This window comes from Cavenderia fasciculata (assembly GCF_000203815.1).
Source record: "Cavenderia fasciculata unplaced genomic scaffold Scf_EUAJFUG02G6ADK-5, whole genome shotgun sequence".
Classification (NCBI taxonomy): Eukaryota; Evosea; class Eumycetozoa; order Acytosteliales; family Cavenderiaceae; genus Cavenderia; species Cavenderia fasciculata.
Genome location: NW_004457635.1, coordinates 364,115 through 378,254, shown reverse-complemented (window position 1 = coordinate 378,254; position 14,140 = coordinate 364,115). Strand labels below are relative to the sequence as shown.

Here is a 14,140-nt window from a genome sequence, read left to right as displayed (position 1 = left end):
AAGGAGACAAGGGAATTATGGTCCACACAAATTCATTTAAAGATGTTTGGGGACAGGCCAAAGAGAATACATTGTATAAATGTGGCTCAAAGTCCGAATCTTCTGATTTTTATATCAAATTGTCTCAAACAAAAGGTAATTAATGGATACGTTCTCATTTTAATTCATGAATGACTAATTAAATAATATTATATGGACTTTAGGCATTTCTTTTGTTGTCAAGCATTTGAATCAACATGATGCATTCGGAATTCAAGATCTTTGTGAAGAGCTCATCAAAGCTGTTCCTGTTGGCTTGACTGACTTTAAATTGACGTGTGTGATTGTTGCAATTAACAGAACAAAAGATATCAAATCCTTTAAAGGTAAAGAAATAATATTTGATTCCAAGGAAATTGCAACGTTTATTTCTCCATCAACACCCTTTCCAAAAAAACTTCTTGCTGGTAAAAAAGAAGATGCATCAAAAGAACAAAGTAATCCCAGCAAAAAAAAGAGAAAACAAAGCGACGAATCTCCACTTCCTCATGTCCCAGATAATATCGATCTGGTTATTCTGAATGACGATGGATTAAAACTTCTGTTAGGTTTCCCATTGTACGAAAAGCTGTGTAGTGGCCCCACTAGTTACCTTATGGTTCAAGGTCCTCTCACAAACACTTCTTTATCAACCGCATCAACCACATCAATCACATCAACCACATCAACCACATCAGCCATGTGCATCAATTAGATTTTGGACTCAGAAGAACCATTGTTTTTTCTATTAATAAATTCCCAATTTTATTAAAATTTAATTGCATGATATCCACATGTTGTACTATTTGATGCTTGATCAATGATTTTTATTTACTTTGAATTTTAAATAATAATCTGAATTGATTTCATCAATTAAATCTTTTAATTGTTTCATAAAGTCATCTGTTGGTTCTTGGCCAAATGAATCATAATGCTCTACTGATTTATCTTTATCTGCATCAATGTATACTGCAACCCAATGACTTCCTGGTTTGTTGTGTGGATCCAAATTCATAATAAATGACATCTTGTCTTTTGGTTCCAATAAATTTAATTGATCACTTGCTATTACTCTTTCAAATCCCTTTCTATGATATGGTTTCATTATTCTTTCAATTTCGCTATCATAAAGACCTTTGTTTGATCTTCCACTACCAATCTTTTGTTTTTTTTTCAAATCTTGAGCAAATGATACAATTAAATCAATGACACTAATTCTTTGATTCTTTACCATGTCTTTTAATTCATTTCCTAAATTTGTAGATAGTTTAGTAGAGGTTATTGTTGAATTTAAATACTCTTTTACAAAATCATTTGTAGCTGTTAGATTGTTTCTTGGGACCATTTCTATTAAATCATTTGGTAAAATTTGATCAACCATTATTTGTTGTTGCTGTTCTGTTTGATTTGCTTGATTTACTTGATTTGCTTGAATTGGAAAGAACAATTCCAAAAGATTCTTTTCTTTCATTTCATTGTTCATATCTATAATTGATTGTAATTGTTCATCTATTTGTCTTGTATTTTCATACTTGCCTTCCAATTCTTGTATTCTCTTTTCTGTCAACTTTTGAATCCTACTTGTTGTTGTAAAGTATTTCCATTGATCTATCATCTTTTTCTTGTCTTCTCTTTAATTTCTCTTCCTTTGCTCCAAACAACATTGACAACCTCTTTTCCAATTGATCGAATCTATCATTTTCTTTTTTTACTATTGGTATCTCTTGTTTTACTTGAATATCATCTTTTGTTAGATCAATAATCTTTTTCTTTGTTTCTTTATCCAATTCTTGTTGATTCTTTAGTACAGAATCTCTAAAGTTGGCATCCTGTATTGATTTGATCATGGTAACTTCATTTGGATTAGACCAAGCCAATACAGGGACTGCTTTCTTTAGAAAGTTTCTGTTGTTGTTTCTTCTCATCCTCTAATGCTTCTCTAATCAACTTTCTAATCAACTTTTTATCATTATTTTTTGATCTAATGTATACCATGCTGTATGTATCGTCTTCCTCTTATCTTGGTTTAATCTTAATGGTCTCTGTTTTTGCTTCTCCAATCATCATCTTGTATTATTATACAATATAATTATATTTAAAACTTCATAATCATTTTATTCTTTATAATATCTGATTCTTTAATACTATTTATAGGTTGTTGTTTTATCTCTTTCTCTACAACTTCATCATTTACAATTAAATTATTTTTTTGTTGCTGACAAGTATTAATAATTTATTAATAAACATTTCGATGAGAGATTCCATTTTTTTATTCATTCTTTTCTTTTGAACAGTAGCTTTGTTGTTTATTCTTTTCTTTGTATTATCATTATCAGAACCATTATCAGAATCAGAATCACTATCATAGATCACAAATTGATTTTTTCTAGCATCACGTGCTTTTTGTAGATTTAGAGCAGATGTAATTGATCTTTTATCTTTTTTTATATCTTGGTCCATTCTCTTTATTATATATATATATAGAGTAATTTATTATATTACTATTTTTACACTACTTTTATAATACTTTACACTACTTTATTTAGAGACAAAATAGCTACAGCAAATCACTTTTATTAGAGTAATAGTAAATTTTAATAATTTTATAATAATGTTTTACTAATTATATATATAAAAGTATGTTGATTACACATAAAAAGATATTCTATATAAAATTCACACAATAGAATCAGTGGTACTAATTCTAAATTTAAATATAATATTATATTATATATATCCTCAAGACAGATTTGACAGAGTAGCATTATTACAAGCGACAATACCAAAATCATTTTATACAGTTGGAAGAGGATTAAATACTTTTGAATTGATAGAAGATGATCAATCAACTATTATTTCTATTCCTGTTGGTAATTATTCAAGAAAATCATTACAAGATACATTGGAAAAGCAATTGAATGCATTGTCACCAAACAATGTGAAATATGCAATCAATTGGCCGACATCACAACAACCAAATACTGGAAAATATATATTTACGTGTGCATCAACAAGAGATATTCAACCAATCTTTTCTTTTACTAATCAATTATTTCGTCATTTATGTTTTAATAAAGATTCAAAAAATACATTCAAGAATAATATTTTGGAATCAACCAATGTAATCAACTTACAATCTGACAATGTATTGTTTATTCATTCGGATTTATGTAGTAATGGAGATGATGATATATTACAAGAGGTTTATTCTGCAGCTGGTAATGCAGATTTTTCAAATATACATTGGCAAAACTATGATGTTGAATCATATAGTAAACAATTGGTATCAAACACAAAGACAAGCTTTACCATTTATTTGACAGATCAAGATGGAAATGAAGTAAATTTAAATGGTGTAAATATCAATCTGACATTGATTTTATTCAAACATAATGACATCTCACAATTGGTAAGAGAATATATAATATTGGTTAAAGAAAAAGAGTCTTTTCCACAAGCAATTTCAAATCAATTTGATTATCGATAAATGGTTGGATCAGGACCACAATATGAATACACTGGAGTATATCCTCAAGCTGGTGCAACTCAAACAACAGTTTATCAAGGAGGAAATGACACTATATTTGAAATACCACCAACCAAAGCATTTAATCTAAGTAGGTCATGGTTTCAATTTACATTTACATTACCAGCAACCAATGGAAAGTTTGGATTTGTATTTACTGATTTTATTCCATTCTTTAGACAGATACAGGTATTTACAAGAGGTGGTACATATTTAATGGAATACCAACTTTCATTTACATTCTAAAATGGTGACCAAGATCAACAAAAAATTAAATAATACACTCAACACTTTCAACTCTGCAGTAAATACAGCAAATCAATCTTATATTCCTTGTTATTCTTGTAACACTTTGGTAAATATGAATCCAAGATATGATGGCACTTCATGTGATAGAGCATTTACTGAACCAGACTATTTATCTTCAGGCTTTGCGGCCAATACAGCAGTTAATTTAAATGTAACCATTCCATTCAACGAATTATATGAATCCATTTTATCATTGGATAAGGATATTATGTTGAATGAAACATTATTGGTTAGATTTGTTTGGTCAGAATTACCAAATATTGGTTTTGGAGCAGATGCCTCTCTTACTCCTCAAACAAACCCAGTTGCTTTAACTGTTGACAATGTTTATTTGGTGTCGGTGCCAATGTGGCTGTACTCATAGATGGATTATGACCAAACTTTTCTAGTTGGAGAACGGTATCTTTAAGTTTATGTGAGTTGACACAAGTACAGATACCAATAGTCTTGCCTGCCTCTGATAGTATTCTAGCAATGATGATCCACGGCAACGAGTACTCCAACACACCTTGATTATAATCTTTCAAAGTGTTATTATCATCATCGCTATGTTGTTTCTCTTTTCTTTTCTTTTCATGGTTGAGTATCTTTTTGATCATCAGATCCTTTGTCTCTTTACTTGTAGCCCGCACACCAAGTTTGTTGCACAACTCTAACAAATCATTTTTTAATAACTGATTCAACTCTTCTTCTTTTGTAAAATACACTTTATTCTTCTTTTCATCATCATCATCATGATCTTTCCTCTCCATCTTTATCTTTTCTTTTATTCATTGTATACAAAATGGTTGAACCAAAAAGAATAAATCAAATATACAAAGAGAGTACAAACCAAGAAAGATATTTTTAGTTTATTTTTTTACTATTTTTATTATCCACCACAAGTGTACTTGAGGTTGGTGATACTTCAAACACTCAACTCGTTTGTGTGAGAGGTGTCCCCACCGCTGTCTTGTGCTTGTTCTCACTCACTAACAAGATATAGATTATTATGAATATCGATAATCTTTTTAAAGGTTTATTACACAATCGTTATGTTAGAACAAAGATATTCAAACATGTAGAGATCATACATCAACAAATCATTGATAGTGATTCGAGGAACCGTTACGTACTAGTACTCAAATCACATCAGATAGTGACTCTATGTCAATGTATCATTTTAAATAGAACCGATCTATTCATTAAACACTTTGATAGTGTCTATCAATCGAGTCTGTTATCATCATCATCCTCTCTGAATGAAAAAGAGGAGTCCATTTATAAAGTAAGTAATACCTCTTGGAATGACTTTAAAACTATTCTAACTCTAATTTTATAAAGAGTGAAACATTCAAACAGATATTGAATACTATATTTGAATACGACGGATATGTTGCATTGGAATATTTGTTTAAAAGGTTTGGAGGCATTGAAAAGTCAACACTAAGATCGATTGTGTTTGGAAACGTCTTTGCCCACCCGGTACCGATAGGTTTGTGTAGACTTTTAATTCGGTACAACTATCATTTACCTGATAGTAGGGATAATGAAACTGATCACTTTATCTTTATTGGTCAACTTACAAGACATGTGGTCATGAATGGCGATGTGGAGATGTTTGATCGTATTTGTCGAGATTATCTGGATGATATCAGTAATATTGGTTTCTATGGTCAATGGGGATCATTCGCCGATTTAATCAACAAATTAAATAATCAACAAAAACAACAACATCATACAACCATAACAAATAATCAATCAAAATATGATATAATATTTGATATGGTATCAGAACTATTACTCTTTGGTCAAGATTTAAGATTAGTTTTATTTTTGGATGCATTGGAATGCTTAAATAATCAAGAGATTATCAGATGGATAATAGATAGTTATGACGTAGGACGTGAAGGATTTATAAAAATGTTTCAACAATCTCGTGTTGTTGGTTACATTGAAAGATATGCAAACAAGAGTACACTTGAATTAATAGAATTCAAACTATCGTCACCTCTAGTATCAACCGAGGCAACTCGATATGGAAATTTAGATTTTCTATCATACATGTATGACGCGGAGGAATTCAATTATCTTTTTAACAATACACATCTCCAGACCTCATTATTTAGAGGACAATTGGAATGTACCAATTATTTAATGACAATTGCCGCCAAACAAGGCGTAACATCACTATTAAAATATGGAAAAATAAATCCATCAATCGTGTCATTGGATCTTGTCAAACGATTGGTTGAATGTCAATGTCAAATGGCTGATTTGAATCAATTGGTTGAATCTATCATCCTATCAAATCAACCTGAAACACTAAGGTTTATCCTAAATTTACAACAACACCACGGAGAAATTGACATGAATCTAGTCTCTTTGTCTCTTAGAGTAGACAACACTGTCATCACTGAAATGTTGTTGGACCTCTTCTCGGGTGATCAATCCCAAACCTTTACTCTTTCTCAAGACAATAACCTATTTTATGGTCCACTATTATCTCTTTTCAACAGAGGTCACACTGTCCAATTTGAACTAAATGAGGAGGTCCATGACACTACAAGAAATCAAACACCCATCTCACCAGAGACTGTTCAATTATTAATCGATCGTCTGTCGATTGGAAGAATACCACCACGGGTGTTACTTTCATCTTTAAAACATCCACATTTCAAGCACATCAAGGAGTTGGGAGAAACATTATCCCGTTTTAACATGCTCTATCAAGACGGCATACGGTCACTCCGCCTCTTACAAATCATTCAAGTTTTTTTGACTGAATTGTGTAAGAAAACGTTGGACAATTCTATAGAGTTGCTGAAAGATTGGGTCCAGGAATTTGGAGACTTGATTTTTCAAACATCAATACAACACCATCAAATTCAATTGGCAACAGACATTGGACAATTATTTAGCACCTCTCATAACGAGGAGGAAATGAGTGAAAAGAAAGTGTTTCTTATTCTGGATACATTTTTCGAGATTGAAAATGATCAAGACTTTGAAATGATTTGGCAATCATTTCTACCTGTGACAACCAGCTCTTTTTATGTGTCCAAGATGATCTCACAAAGTACCAATTTTCTATTTTCCCAAAGACATCGAGTCACCGATACACTAGATAGAATCATCAAGCAATACACTCGACATTATAATGGACCAGAGCGAGACCAATTCAATATGACACCAATCAAAATCAACAATGAATTGACAATGGATCCTCTTAATATCCACCATCTATTTACCAATTATAGGGACTGTCCAATCATTGATTTCACTGATTTCAATGTAGATCACTACCATATTCAAACTAAAGAACTAGGTGTAATCCCCTTTCCATCGTAGTCGTAAATAAATCAAGAAATAATCTTCGCCTCTCTTCAAAGAAAACCCTTGGGTTGCTGAAAAAAAGATCTTTTTTTCTGTTTCCTTTTCTGGGCTTTGGATGCGCCCTTTGGCCAAAAAAAAAAAAAGGTGTGGAGGTTCGTGGTTCAATTCAGAGATAGTGTGTTTCGATTGTCGTATCACAGAAGGCGTAGCTAACCTAACAACCAATTTTAGGCCAGATGCTGCATGCTTTGGGGCAGGACAATTAATATCAAGCGTTTTGTTTCGATCTCACCTCAATAGATGTTAGGTGTTGGGGTCGATCATGATTGACGCATGATCGATAGTTACAATAGTTGTTGATGTTATTATAATTGTTGTCCTTGCTTTCCTTTTTCTCTCCCTCTCTTTCTCTCTCCCTCCATCTTTAGTGTTTAAACACAATAATATATAACCACATTACCACAACTGTAATACTATCTATCTATCTATTAATTTATTAAAACAATCGTTTTTTTCTTTTCTTTTCTTCTTTTGTACTATACTTTTATTTATTAACAACAACAAAAAACGTTGTTCAACAGGCAGATACAACAACAACAACAACAACAACAACAAAGAGGCACACACACACACACACAATATATATATATTATTAGTTAGAAGGAGAAGAGGAAGATAGATCTATTATGGTAGTTTTAGAACCTATTCATTTTTATAGCTCAGAGAGTTATTTTAAAGGCATCTATCTCACTTTTGCAGTGGGTAGAATCATAGTATATTTTTTGTACACGGTTTTCATATCGATACTACTCTACAAAGTGTTGAGAAAGATCTATAAAAAGAGAAACAGACAGAGTTACACGACAGACTCTTACCAGACGACTCGAGACCACACCATACCCATCATCTACATATTTATTTTAAACTTTGTTTTCACACGTTGTGTGGCATCGATCGTATCCATCATCGACACTATCCACTACGAAGAGATCGCCCAGACACACGATCGTCTGGTTGCCACCTACTACATTTTACTCATTATTGGCACCTGGTGCATCTTTATCAGTTGGTTCGAGATTGGGTATTTTTGGATCCTTACCTTTTACCTCTTTTATGGTACTGTGAGTGGCGACCTCTATTCGATCAATCCCCGTGCAAAGATCATCGTCAATCGATGTCTCAAAATCGCAGTGTCGCTACTAACCGTCGCGATGGTGTCCATTTGCATTGCGCTCGTCGCCGACTGGGAACACCAGGAAACCACCGACTTTGCCTATTATGTGGTGCTGATGGCTTTTGTCTTTTTTGCCGGTGGATTGTTTTCCTACCACGGCTACCATCTGACTAAAGCCCTACGATCCGAGCTGGCCAAGTCCAACTTTGGTCCACACGAGGCCAAAAAGCAGGAATTTTCCGCCTCTATCATCAGAATCACATACCTAGTCCGATGGCTGGCAATTATGGTCGTCCTCATCATGATAAAGACCGTCGTCAATGTATTTTTGTTTGACGAAACCTTTGGTGCAACATTTTTGGATGAATTCATAGCGTTTGCCATCGAGATTGGCCAAGTGTCTGTAATCATTCTTGCAGTACATCCAAGAAGTGCCAACATCAGCAACAACACCTCTACATCTTCACAAACAAGCAAGAAATCAAAAAGATCAGCAACACCAACATCTTCATCAAGTGAAGATAATAAATCACCAAAAACAACATCATCACAATTAGGAGGAGGAGGATCAAAAAATCAACAAGTAGTCGTAGAAATGGAAAATCTTGTTTGTCCCGAAAATCAAGTAGTAGTTGCAGTAGAACCTTAAAACCTTCTTCTTTACAACAATGAAATAAATCTTATACATAGAATCGGCATATAATAATATATAACAATTATTTTTTTAAAGCAAACAAAGGTATATCAGAGTATCATCATCTTTATAATCTATTGGGTACGCGGTGGAGTAGATTGGGGTTAGGTTGTCGCCCAAACGGCGAGGGTTACCCGTTTGTGCATTCGGACGCCCGTTAAAATCTTGTGGTCAAAGATGCAAAGATGTGGAACACGTGTTGAGTCATTTTGAAAAAACCCACCTACTGCTTTGACCTCCTGGTAGGGTTTTTTTTTGCATCGGTCTCATCTAATTTTACACCTCTCTTTGTACTCATTCAACGATCGATCACCCAATCTTCTTCTCTTTGTCTCTGAAAAGTCTGTGTCACGCAAAGGACCTGATTTCAGAAGAAGAATCTGTTTTTAAATTGAGCTCCTTGCTCAGCTGATCATCATTTTCATTCTCTTTCATCATTATTCTCTTTATTTTCTTTGTACATATACATATACACTTACACACTACACTTACCTTATTTACCTAAATATATAATTATATTACAATATGTCATTAATCATTCAACACGGAGCACCATTTATTGAAAAATTCTTGGAGATATTCGAACCTCACAGTGCAGAGGCAGTCCCAGTTCAAGATGAATACTACTTGGTACTCTTCAAGACTGTAGACTATATTCATTTTACAGTATTGCACAATGGAAAGTACTACCACTCTTATCCAGAATCCAATGTTGAAATCATTGCAAATACATCATATGAACTTGCCTTTGTCAAGAACCCAACCATGGATCACAAGATGTGGCTCAAGTTCCGTTTCCTTCACAAGCCTAAACCAGAAGAATTCAATAGACGTTTGATCGAGTTGATGGACAAGGTTTGGACCGACGAGTACAACTGTCTCTGCTACGCCTTGGATCTTATGGGTATCGAATTCCCTCAACAATACCTCAGTCTCAAGATTTGGGAAGACTATGATTTCCTCAAAAAGGTTGGTGCCGGTATTGTCATTCTCGAAGCCATCAATTTGGCCGCCCTTGCACTCGGAGGTATCATCGGACACAAGAATCTTGGTGGTAATGCTGCTGCCCCTGCCTCTCCTACTCTTGGCGGTGCCACTGCAGGTACTGGTAGTGGTGAATCAACATCTGCTCCAGTCGTTGCCAATGATTAAAAAACAAAAAAAAAAAAAAACTATCCTTCTTTCTCCTTCCAAAATACTTTATTTTGTTCTACCAACAAACAACGTTTGTAATAAAAGTTATCAAATATAAGATATAATTTGTAAACATTAAAATAGAAAAAAAAAAATTAAATAGTTTAGTTTAGTTTCTTTCTTTTTTAAATAACTATTGTTAACAATGAGGATGTAATTTTTATTTATTAATATTAGTTTATTCCTCTCTTCTTGAAAATAATAAGTGAATTTTTTGATCAACATTTCCAATGATTTTAGATCTCGAGTGGATTAGTTGAAAATTGGTAGTTGGCATGTCTATTAGAGGAATGGTAGAGTTGGATTGATAAATAAATGTTTTGAGGTGTGAAAGACTAAAATCTTTTGAAAGTTCATTTAGGAAAAGAAGGATATCGTATCCATCCTTGCGATAATATTTAAAAGTGTCAAGACAAGTGTTGAGTTTGACAAGTTGTCTTGCACTTTCAAAGTTGGAGCATGTTATCTTTTTGATTCTGTCTGGAAACTTGAATTCTTCTTTATACTCTGCAGAGTGTTCTGGATGAAGTTGAAGATGAGTGACATTTGGAAAATGATCGAGAATATTAGATTGTTTGGGGTCGATTAAAATGCATCGGAGTGATTGTTTAACGTCATCTGAAAGTTCGAGGTATGAACTTGTCATACTCTGGTGGTAGTAGAGTTTGGTGATTGGTTTTCCTTTTAGTACCTTGGCAAGTTGATTCTGTTCAGGAGTTGTGTGACCTGTTTGAACACTACGAATATCCAGTTTGGTCAAGTTCGAGTCTAGCAATAAATGTCGTTGGTGGGTAGTCGAATGCATCTCTGAGGAGGAGAGAGGTGAGGTTGGAAAAGGAAATGAGTGACTGGAGTGAGCTGTGGGTCGGGACCAAACAATTTATCTTGGTGATTGCCAATCTCTGTTCCCTTGTAAACAACGTCACTGCACTTCTATGTTCAATACTGAAACGGGCTGAAGAGATTGATCTAATGTTATTCTTTAACATGCAAGTATCAGCTGGTTTTTGGGTATACACTTCTTGACCAACTCGAGATATAAATAAATGATTAAAGTGATTTAATTTGATATAATCGAATATATCCTTTGAAATGAGTGATAGTTGTAATCTTGATCGATTGACATGTATTCCATTCAATCCAAGTGGAGTATACGGTGTTGTTGTTGTTGAAAAATGAACTGAACATTGATTCTTGATTGCATGGAATGATTCAATAAATGATTCATCATTCCAAATCATCAATTGATTTCTCTCTAATACATTTGTATCATAAATACATGTACAACGATCTCTTAAATTCCAAACCATAGATATAATATTATAAATAATAGAATTTGGTAATTTTAGATTTGTACTATTACTATTATTATAATCAATATTATTACAACTACTACTATTACTAATATTATTATTACCAATATTTTCACTATTAATCAATATTATTACAACTACTACTACTATTATTATTATTATTATTATCATCATTAATTTCTAGGATTGATTTTTTAAAAGATAATTTTTGAAAGTTGTTTCTAAATGTTGATCCAATATATTCGTATCCTATTTCTTTAAATCTATTTACTTGAATATCTAAAGCATCTGATTTTTGGTCAATGGTGATGATGTTGAGATTGGTTAATCGAAACTGTAATGTATTAAAATTATTCTCTGTTGTATTGTTGAATCTGACGGCTCGAACGTGAGGATTACGAGTAAATGGAGATACATCTGGTGGAGATGAATGTAAGCTTTTTGACACTTTCGGGTACTACCAATTCTCTCCAATTCTGTTCTCCAGCGTAAAGCTTGATGTGGATGTGTCGGAGACTTGGAAAGTCTTGATCTAGTATCTTTTCTATCATCTGATGCATTGTCTCGTTTGTTGTAAGCACACCAAGTTTGTTGCACAATTCTATTAGTTTATTTTCATAGAATATGCTCAACTGCCCATATGTATATTCTTCCTCTTCTCCATATATATTAACTTTTCTTTTAAAGATATTATTCTTATTATTATTATTATAAGCTAAACATTGCAATGAAAAGATTGACTTTGAAAAAAATAATGCCATTTTCGAAATGTGATTATCAAAAAATAATAATAATAATAATAATAATAATAATATAGTAATAGTAAATGTTATCTTATTGTTTGTTGTTGTTAAATAATAGAAACAGCAATCATGATGAATACCCACAACAACATGCAGCATAATAACATTTTGTTGAAAGATTACAGTCAAGGTGTGTTGGAGTACTGCTTGCCGTGGTTCATCATTGCTAGAATATTAAAGGAGGCTTGTGAAACTATCGATATATGTACTTGTGTCTACAAGGGTATAGTCAAATCGACTCTATGCAAAGACAAAAGTAAGCGATGGAAGAGATCATTGGGACTTGTCTCCAAGAGAGTATTCTTGTATGTGTCGACCACTCTATTCACCAATATAGTGTTAGAGCCATTCGATGACGATCAATTAAAAGAATGGTGGAATCACATTAAAGATGATCATTGTATTATCAAAAAGGTCACTACTCTTACCATCCTTCCCGGTAAATCTTTTACAAAGTTAAAGGATTTATTTAATCACTATAGTAGTAGTAGTGACTCGTCCACAATAGATCTATTGTGTGGTGTAGAAAAGCTACATTACAAAGGGACATCACTCACAAGGACAGATAATCTGGACGAGTTGACCAATGCTCTACCCAACCTCAAGAGTATTGTACATTACAGTGACACCAACATCAATACAATCACAACATTTTTCACTCGGTTCATCAACCTCACCTCCATCAACCTTTTGTGTACCTCTTACAGTAGTTCAGATTTTTTGCATCAAATACCAACACTCCTCCTCCTCAAACCAGGTACTCGTATCACCAAGATCATTCTTCCAGAACATTTTGATTGGGATTTATTGGATAAAGGAGTCAAACAAAACCTTCAAGTAGTATCTTCAATGTATCCAGATTTCAATCAAGACTTTTCATCTCTAAGACATATTGTTTATATTCGTACATTTCTTATCAAACAGGCTGGTATATCAGTGCCTCAGAGTGCCAGAAAGGTTACATTCACGACACATAAACAAGGTTTAATAGCTTCATTGGCTGACAATTCACATATCCAAACTGTCAGATTCAAAAACATATCCAATTATAAATATGTTGCTCAGTATGATAGACTGGATTTAGAGATTATACAATCATCAATGCCAATACGAAATACTATCAAACGAATCATCATTGATTCATCGGTAAACATTTTAGAAAGTAATGTCATCAGATTTAAAGAATTGGGTTACGAATATCTAGGATCAACCATTTCAAATACATCATTTAACAAATTACAATTTAAATTAATCCAATCTCAAGATAATAATCATATTTCTTTATGTAATAAATATAATTATCTGTATTGTAGTATTAATTAACATTTTGTAATCATTGATTGACCTTTCTTTGTAAACAAATAAATTTAATTAATTTTTTAAATAAAACAATTTTGTCAAACTTTGGGGAATGCTAACAGTCATTTCACTTCCCACTCTTGAAGATAATAGGAAATATTGTATACACAAAAGAACAACATTATACTGCCAAAGGATCTGATTGTCAATCGATATCGAGAACAAAGTTATGGAGACACTAAAAGATTACAATCAGGGTACATTAGAGTATTGCTTGCCATGGATCATCATTGCTAGAATACTAAAGGAGGCATTCAATACTATCGATATCTGTACTTGTGTCTATTCAAGTCAGTTTAGAGATGCCTTTCACAAAAAACAATCAGTTCCTCACTTTGAAAGTCAGAACCGACCTCGTTACTATTCATACCCCTACAAGAAAAAGTGTAAACAAGATCTGTCACCGTTTGGGTATCTTCAAACTGAAGCTCTTGT

At 33.0% G+C, this 14,140-nt stretch overlaps 10 protein-coding genes across 10 annotated transcripts; 6 read left to right on the top strand and 4 right to left on the bottom strand.

The window, feature by feature from the left end:
• Positions 1–17: 17 nt before the first annotated feature.
• DFA_11017 (uncharacterized protein) lies at positions 18–733 on the top strand (the record flags this gene model as incomplete). The annotated part of the gene is made up of 2 exons (XM_004351213.1): positions 18–135; positions 366–733. 2 exons carry the CDS (start codon positions 18–20, stop codon positions 731–733), a joined length of 486 nt encoding a protein of 161 aa, XP_004351265.1.
• A 102-nt stretch (positions 734–835) lies between these two features.
• DFA_11016 (uncharacterized protein) lies at positions 836–1,489 on the bottom strand (the record flags this gene model as incomplete). Its single annotated transcript, XM_004351212.1, has 1 exon — positions 836–1,489. The coding sequence occupies one exon, from the start codon at positions 1,487–1,489 to the stop codon at positions 836–838; it is 654 nt and encodes a 217-aa protein (XP_004351264.1).
• Positions 1,490–1,595: 106 nt separating this feature from the next.
• On the bottom strand, positions 1,596–1,943 carry DFA_11015 (uncharacterized protein; the record flags this gene model as incomplete). Its single annotated transcript, XM_004351211.1, has 1 exon — positions 1,596–1,943. One exon carries the CDS (start codon positions 1,941–1,943, stop codon positions 1,596–1,598), a length of 348 nt encoding a protein of 115 aa, XP_004351263.1.
• Positions 1,944–2,113: 170 nt separating this feature from the next.
• On the bottom strand, positions 2,114–3,287 carry DFA_11014 (uncharacterized protein; the record flags this gene model as incomplete). The annotated part of the gene is made up of 3 exons (XM_004351210.1): positions 2,114–2,162; positions 2,264–2,481; positions 3,261–3,287. The coding sequence occupies 3 exons, from the start codon at positions 3,285–3,287 to the stop codon at positions 2,114–2,116; spliced, it is 294 nt and encodes a 97-aa protein (XP_004351262.1).
• A 218-nt stretch (positions 3,288–3,505) lies between these two features.
• DFA_11013 (uncharacterized protein) lies at positions 3,506–4,217 on the top strand (the record flags this gene model as incomplete). The annotated part of the gene is made up of 2 exons (XM_004351209.1): positions 3,506–3,749; positions 3,850–4,217. The coding sequence occupies 2 exons, from the start codon at positions 3,506–3,508 to the stop codon at positions 4,215–4,217; spliced, it is 612 nt and encodes a 203-aa protein (XP_004351261.1).
• A 627-nt stretch (positions 4,218–4,844) lies between these two features.
• On the top strand, positions 4,845–8,516 carry DFA_11012 (uncharacterized protein; the record flags this gene model as incomplete). The annotated part of the gene is made up of 4 exons (XM_004351208.1): positions 4,845–5,120; positions 5,177–7,126; positions 7,825–7,941; positions 8,235–8,516. 4 exons carry the CDS (start codon positions 4,845–4,847, stop codon positions 8,514–8,516), a joined length of 2,625 nt encoding a protein of 874 aa, XP_004351260.1.
• A 112-nt stretch (positions 8,517–8,628) lies between these two features.
• DFA_11011 (uncharacterized protein) lies at positions 8,629–8,991 on the top strand (the record flags this gene model as incomplete). Its single annotated transcript, XM_004351207.1, has 1 exon — positions 8,629–8,991. One exon carries the CDS (start codon positions 8,629–8,631, stop codon positions 8,989–8,991), a length of 363 nt encoding a protein of 120 aa, XP_004351259.1.
• Positions 8,992–9,561: 570 nt separating this feature from the next.
• DFA_11010 (uncharacterized protein) lies at positions 9,562–10,188 on the top strand (the record flags this gene model as incomplete). The annotated part of the gene is made up of 1 exon (XM_004351206.1): positions 9,562–10,188. The coding sequence occupies one exon, from the start codon at positions 9,562–9,564 to the stop codon at positions 10,186–10,188; it is 627 nt and encodes a 208-aa protein (XP_004351258.1).
• A 220-nt stretch (positions 10,189–10,408) lies between these two features.
• On the bottom strand, positions 10,409–12,304 carry DFA_11009 (uncharacterized protein; the record flags this gene model as incomplete). The annotated part of the gene is made up of 3 exons (XM_004351205.1): positions 10,409–10,998; positions 11,108–11,689; positions 12,172–12,304. The coding sequence occupies 3 exons, from the start codon at positions 12,302–12,304 to the stop codon at positions 10,409–10,411; spliced, it is 1,305 nt and encodes a 434-aa protein (XP_004351257.1).
• A 132-nt stretch (positions 12,305–12,436) lies between these two features.
• DFA_11008 (uncharacterized protein) lies at positions 12,437–13,887 on the top strand (the record flags this gene model as incomplete). The annotated part of the gene is made up of 2 exons (XM_004351204.1): positions 12,437–13,658; positions 13,820–13,887. 2 exons carry the CDS (start codon positions 12,437–12,439, stop codon positions 13,885–13,887), a joined length of 1,290 nt encoding a protein of 429 aa, XP_004351256.1.
• Between the last annotated feature and the right edge of the window lie 253 nt (positions 13,888–14,140).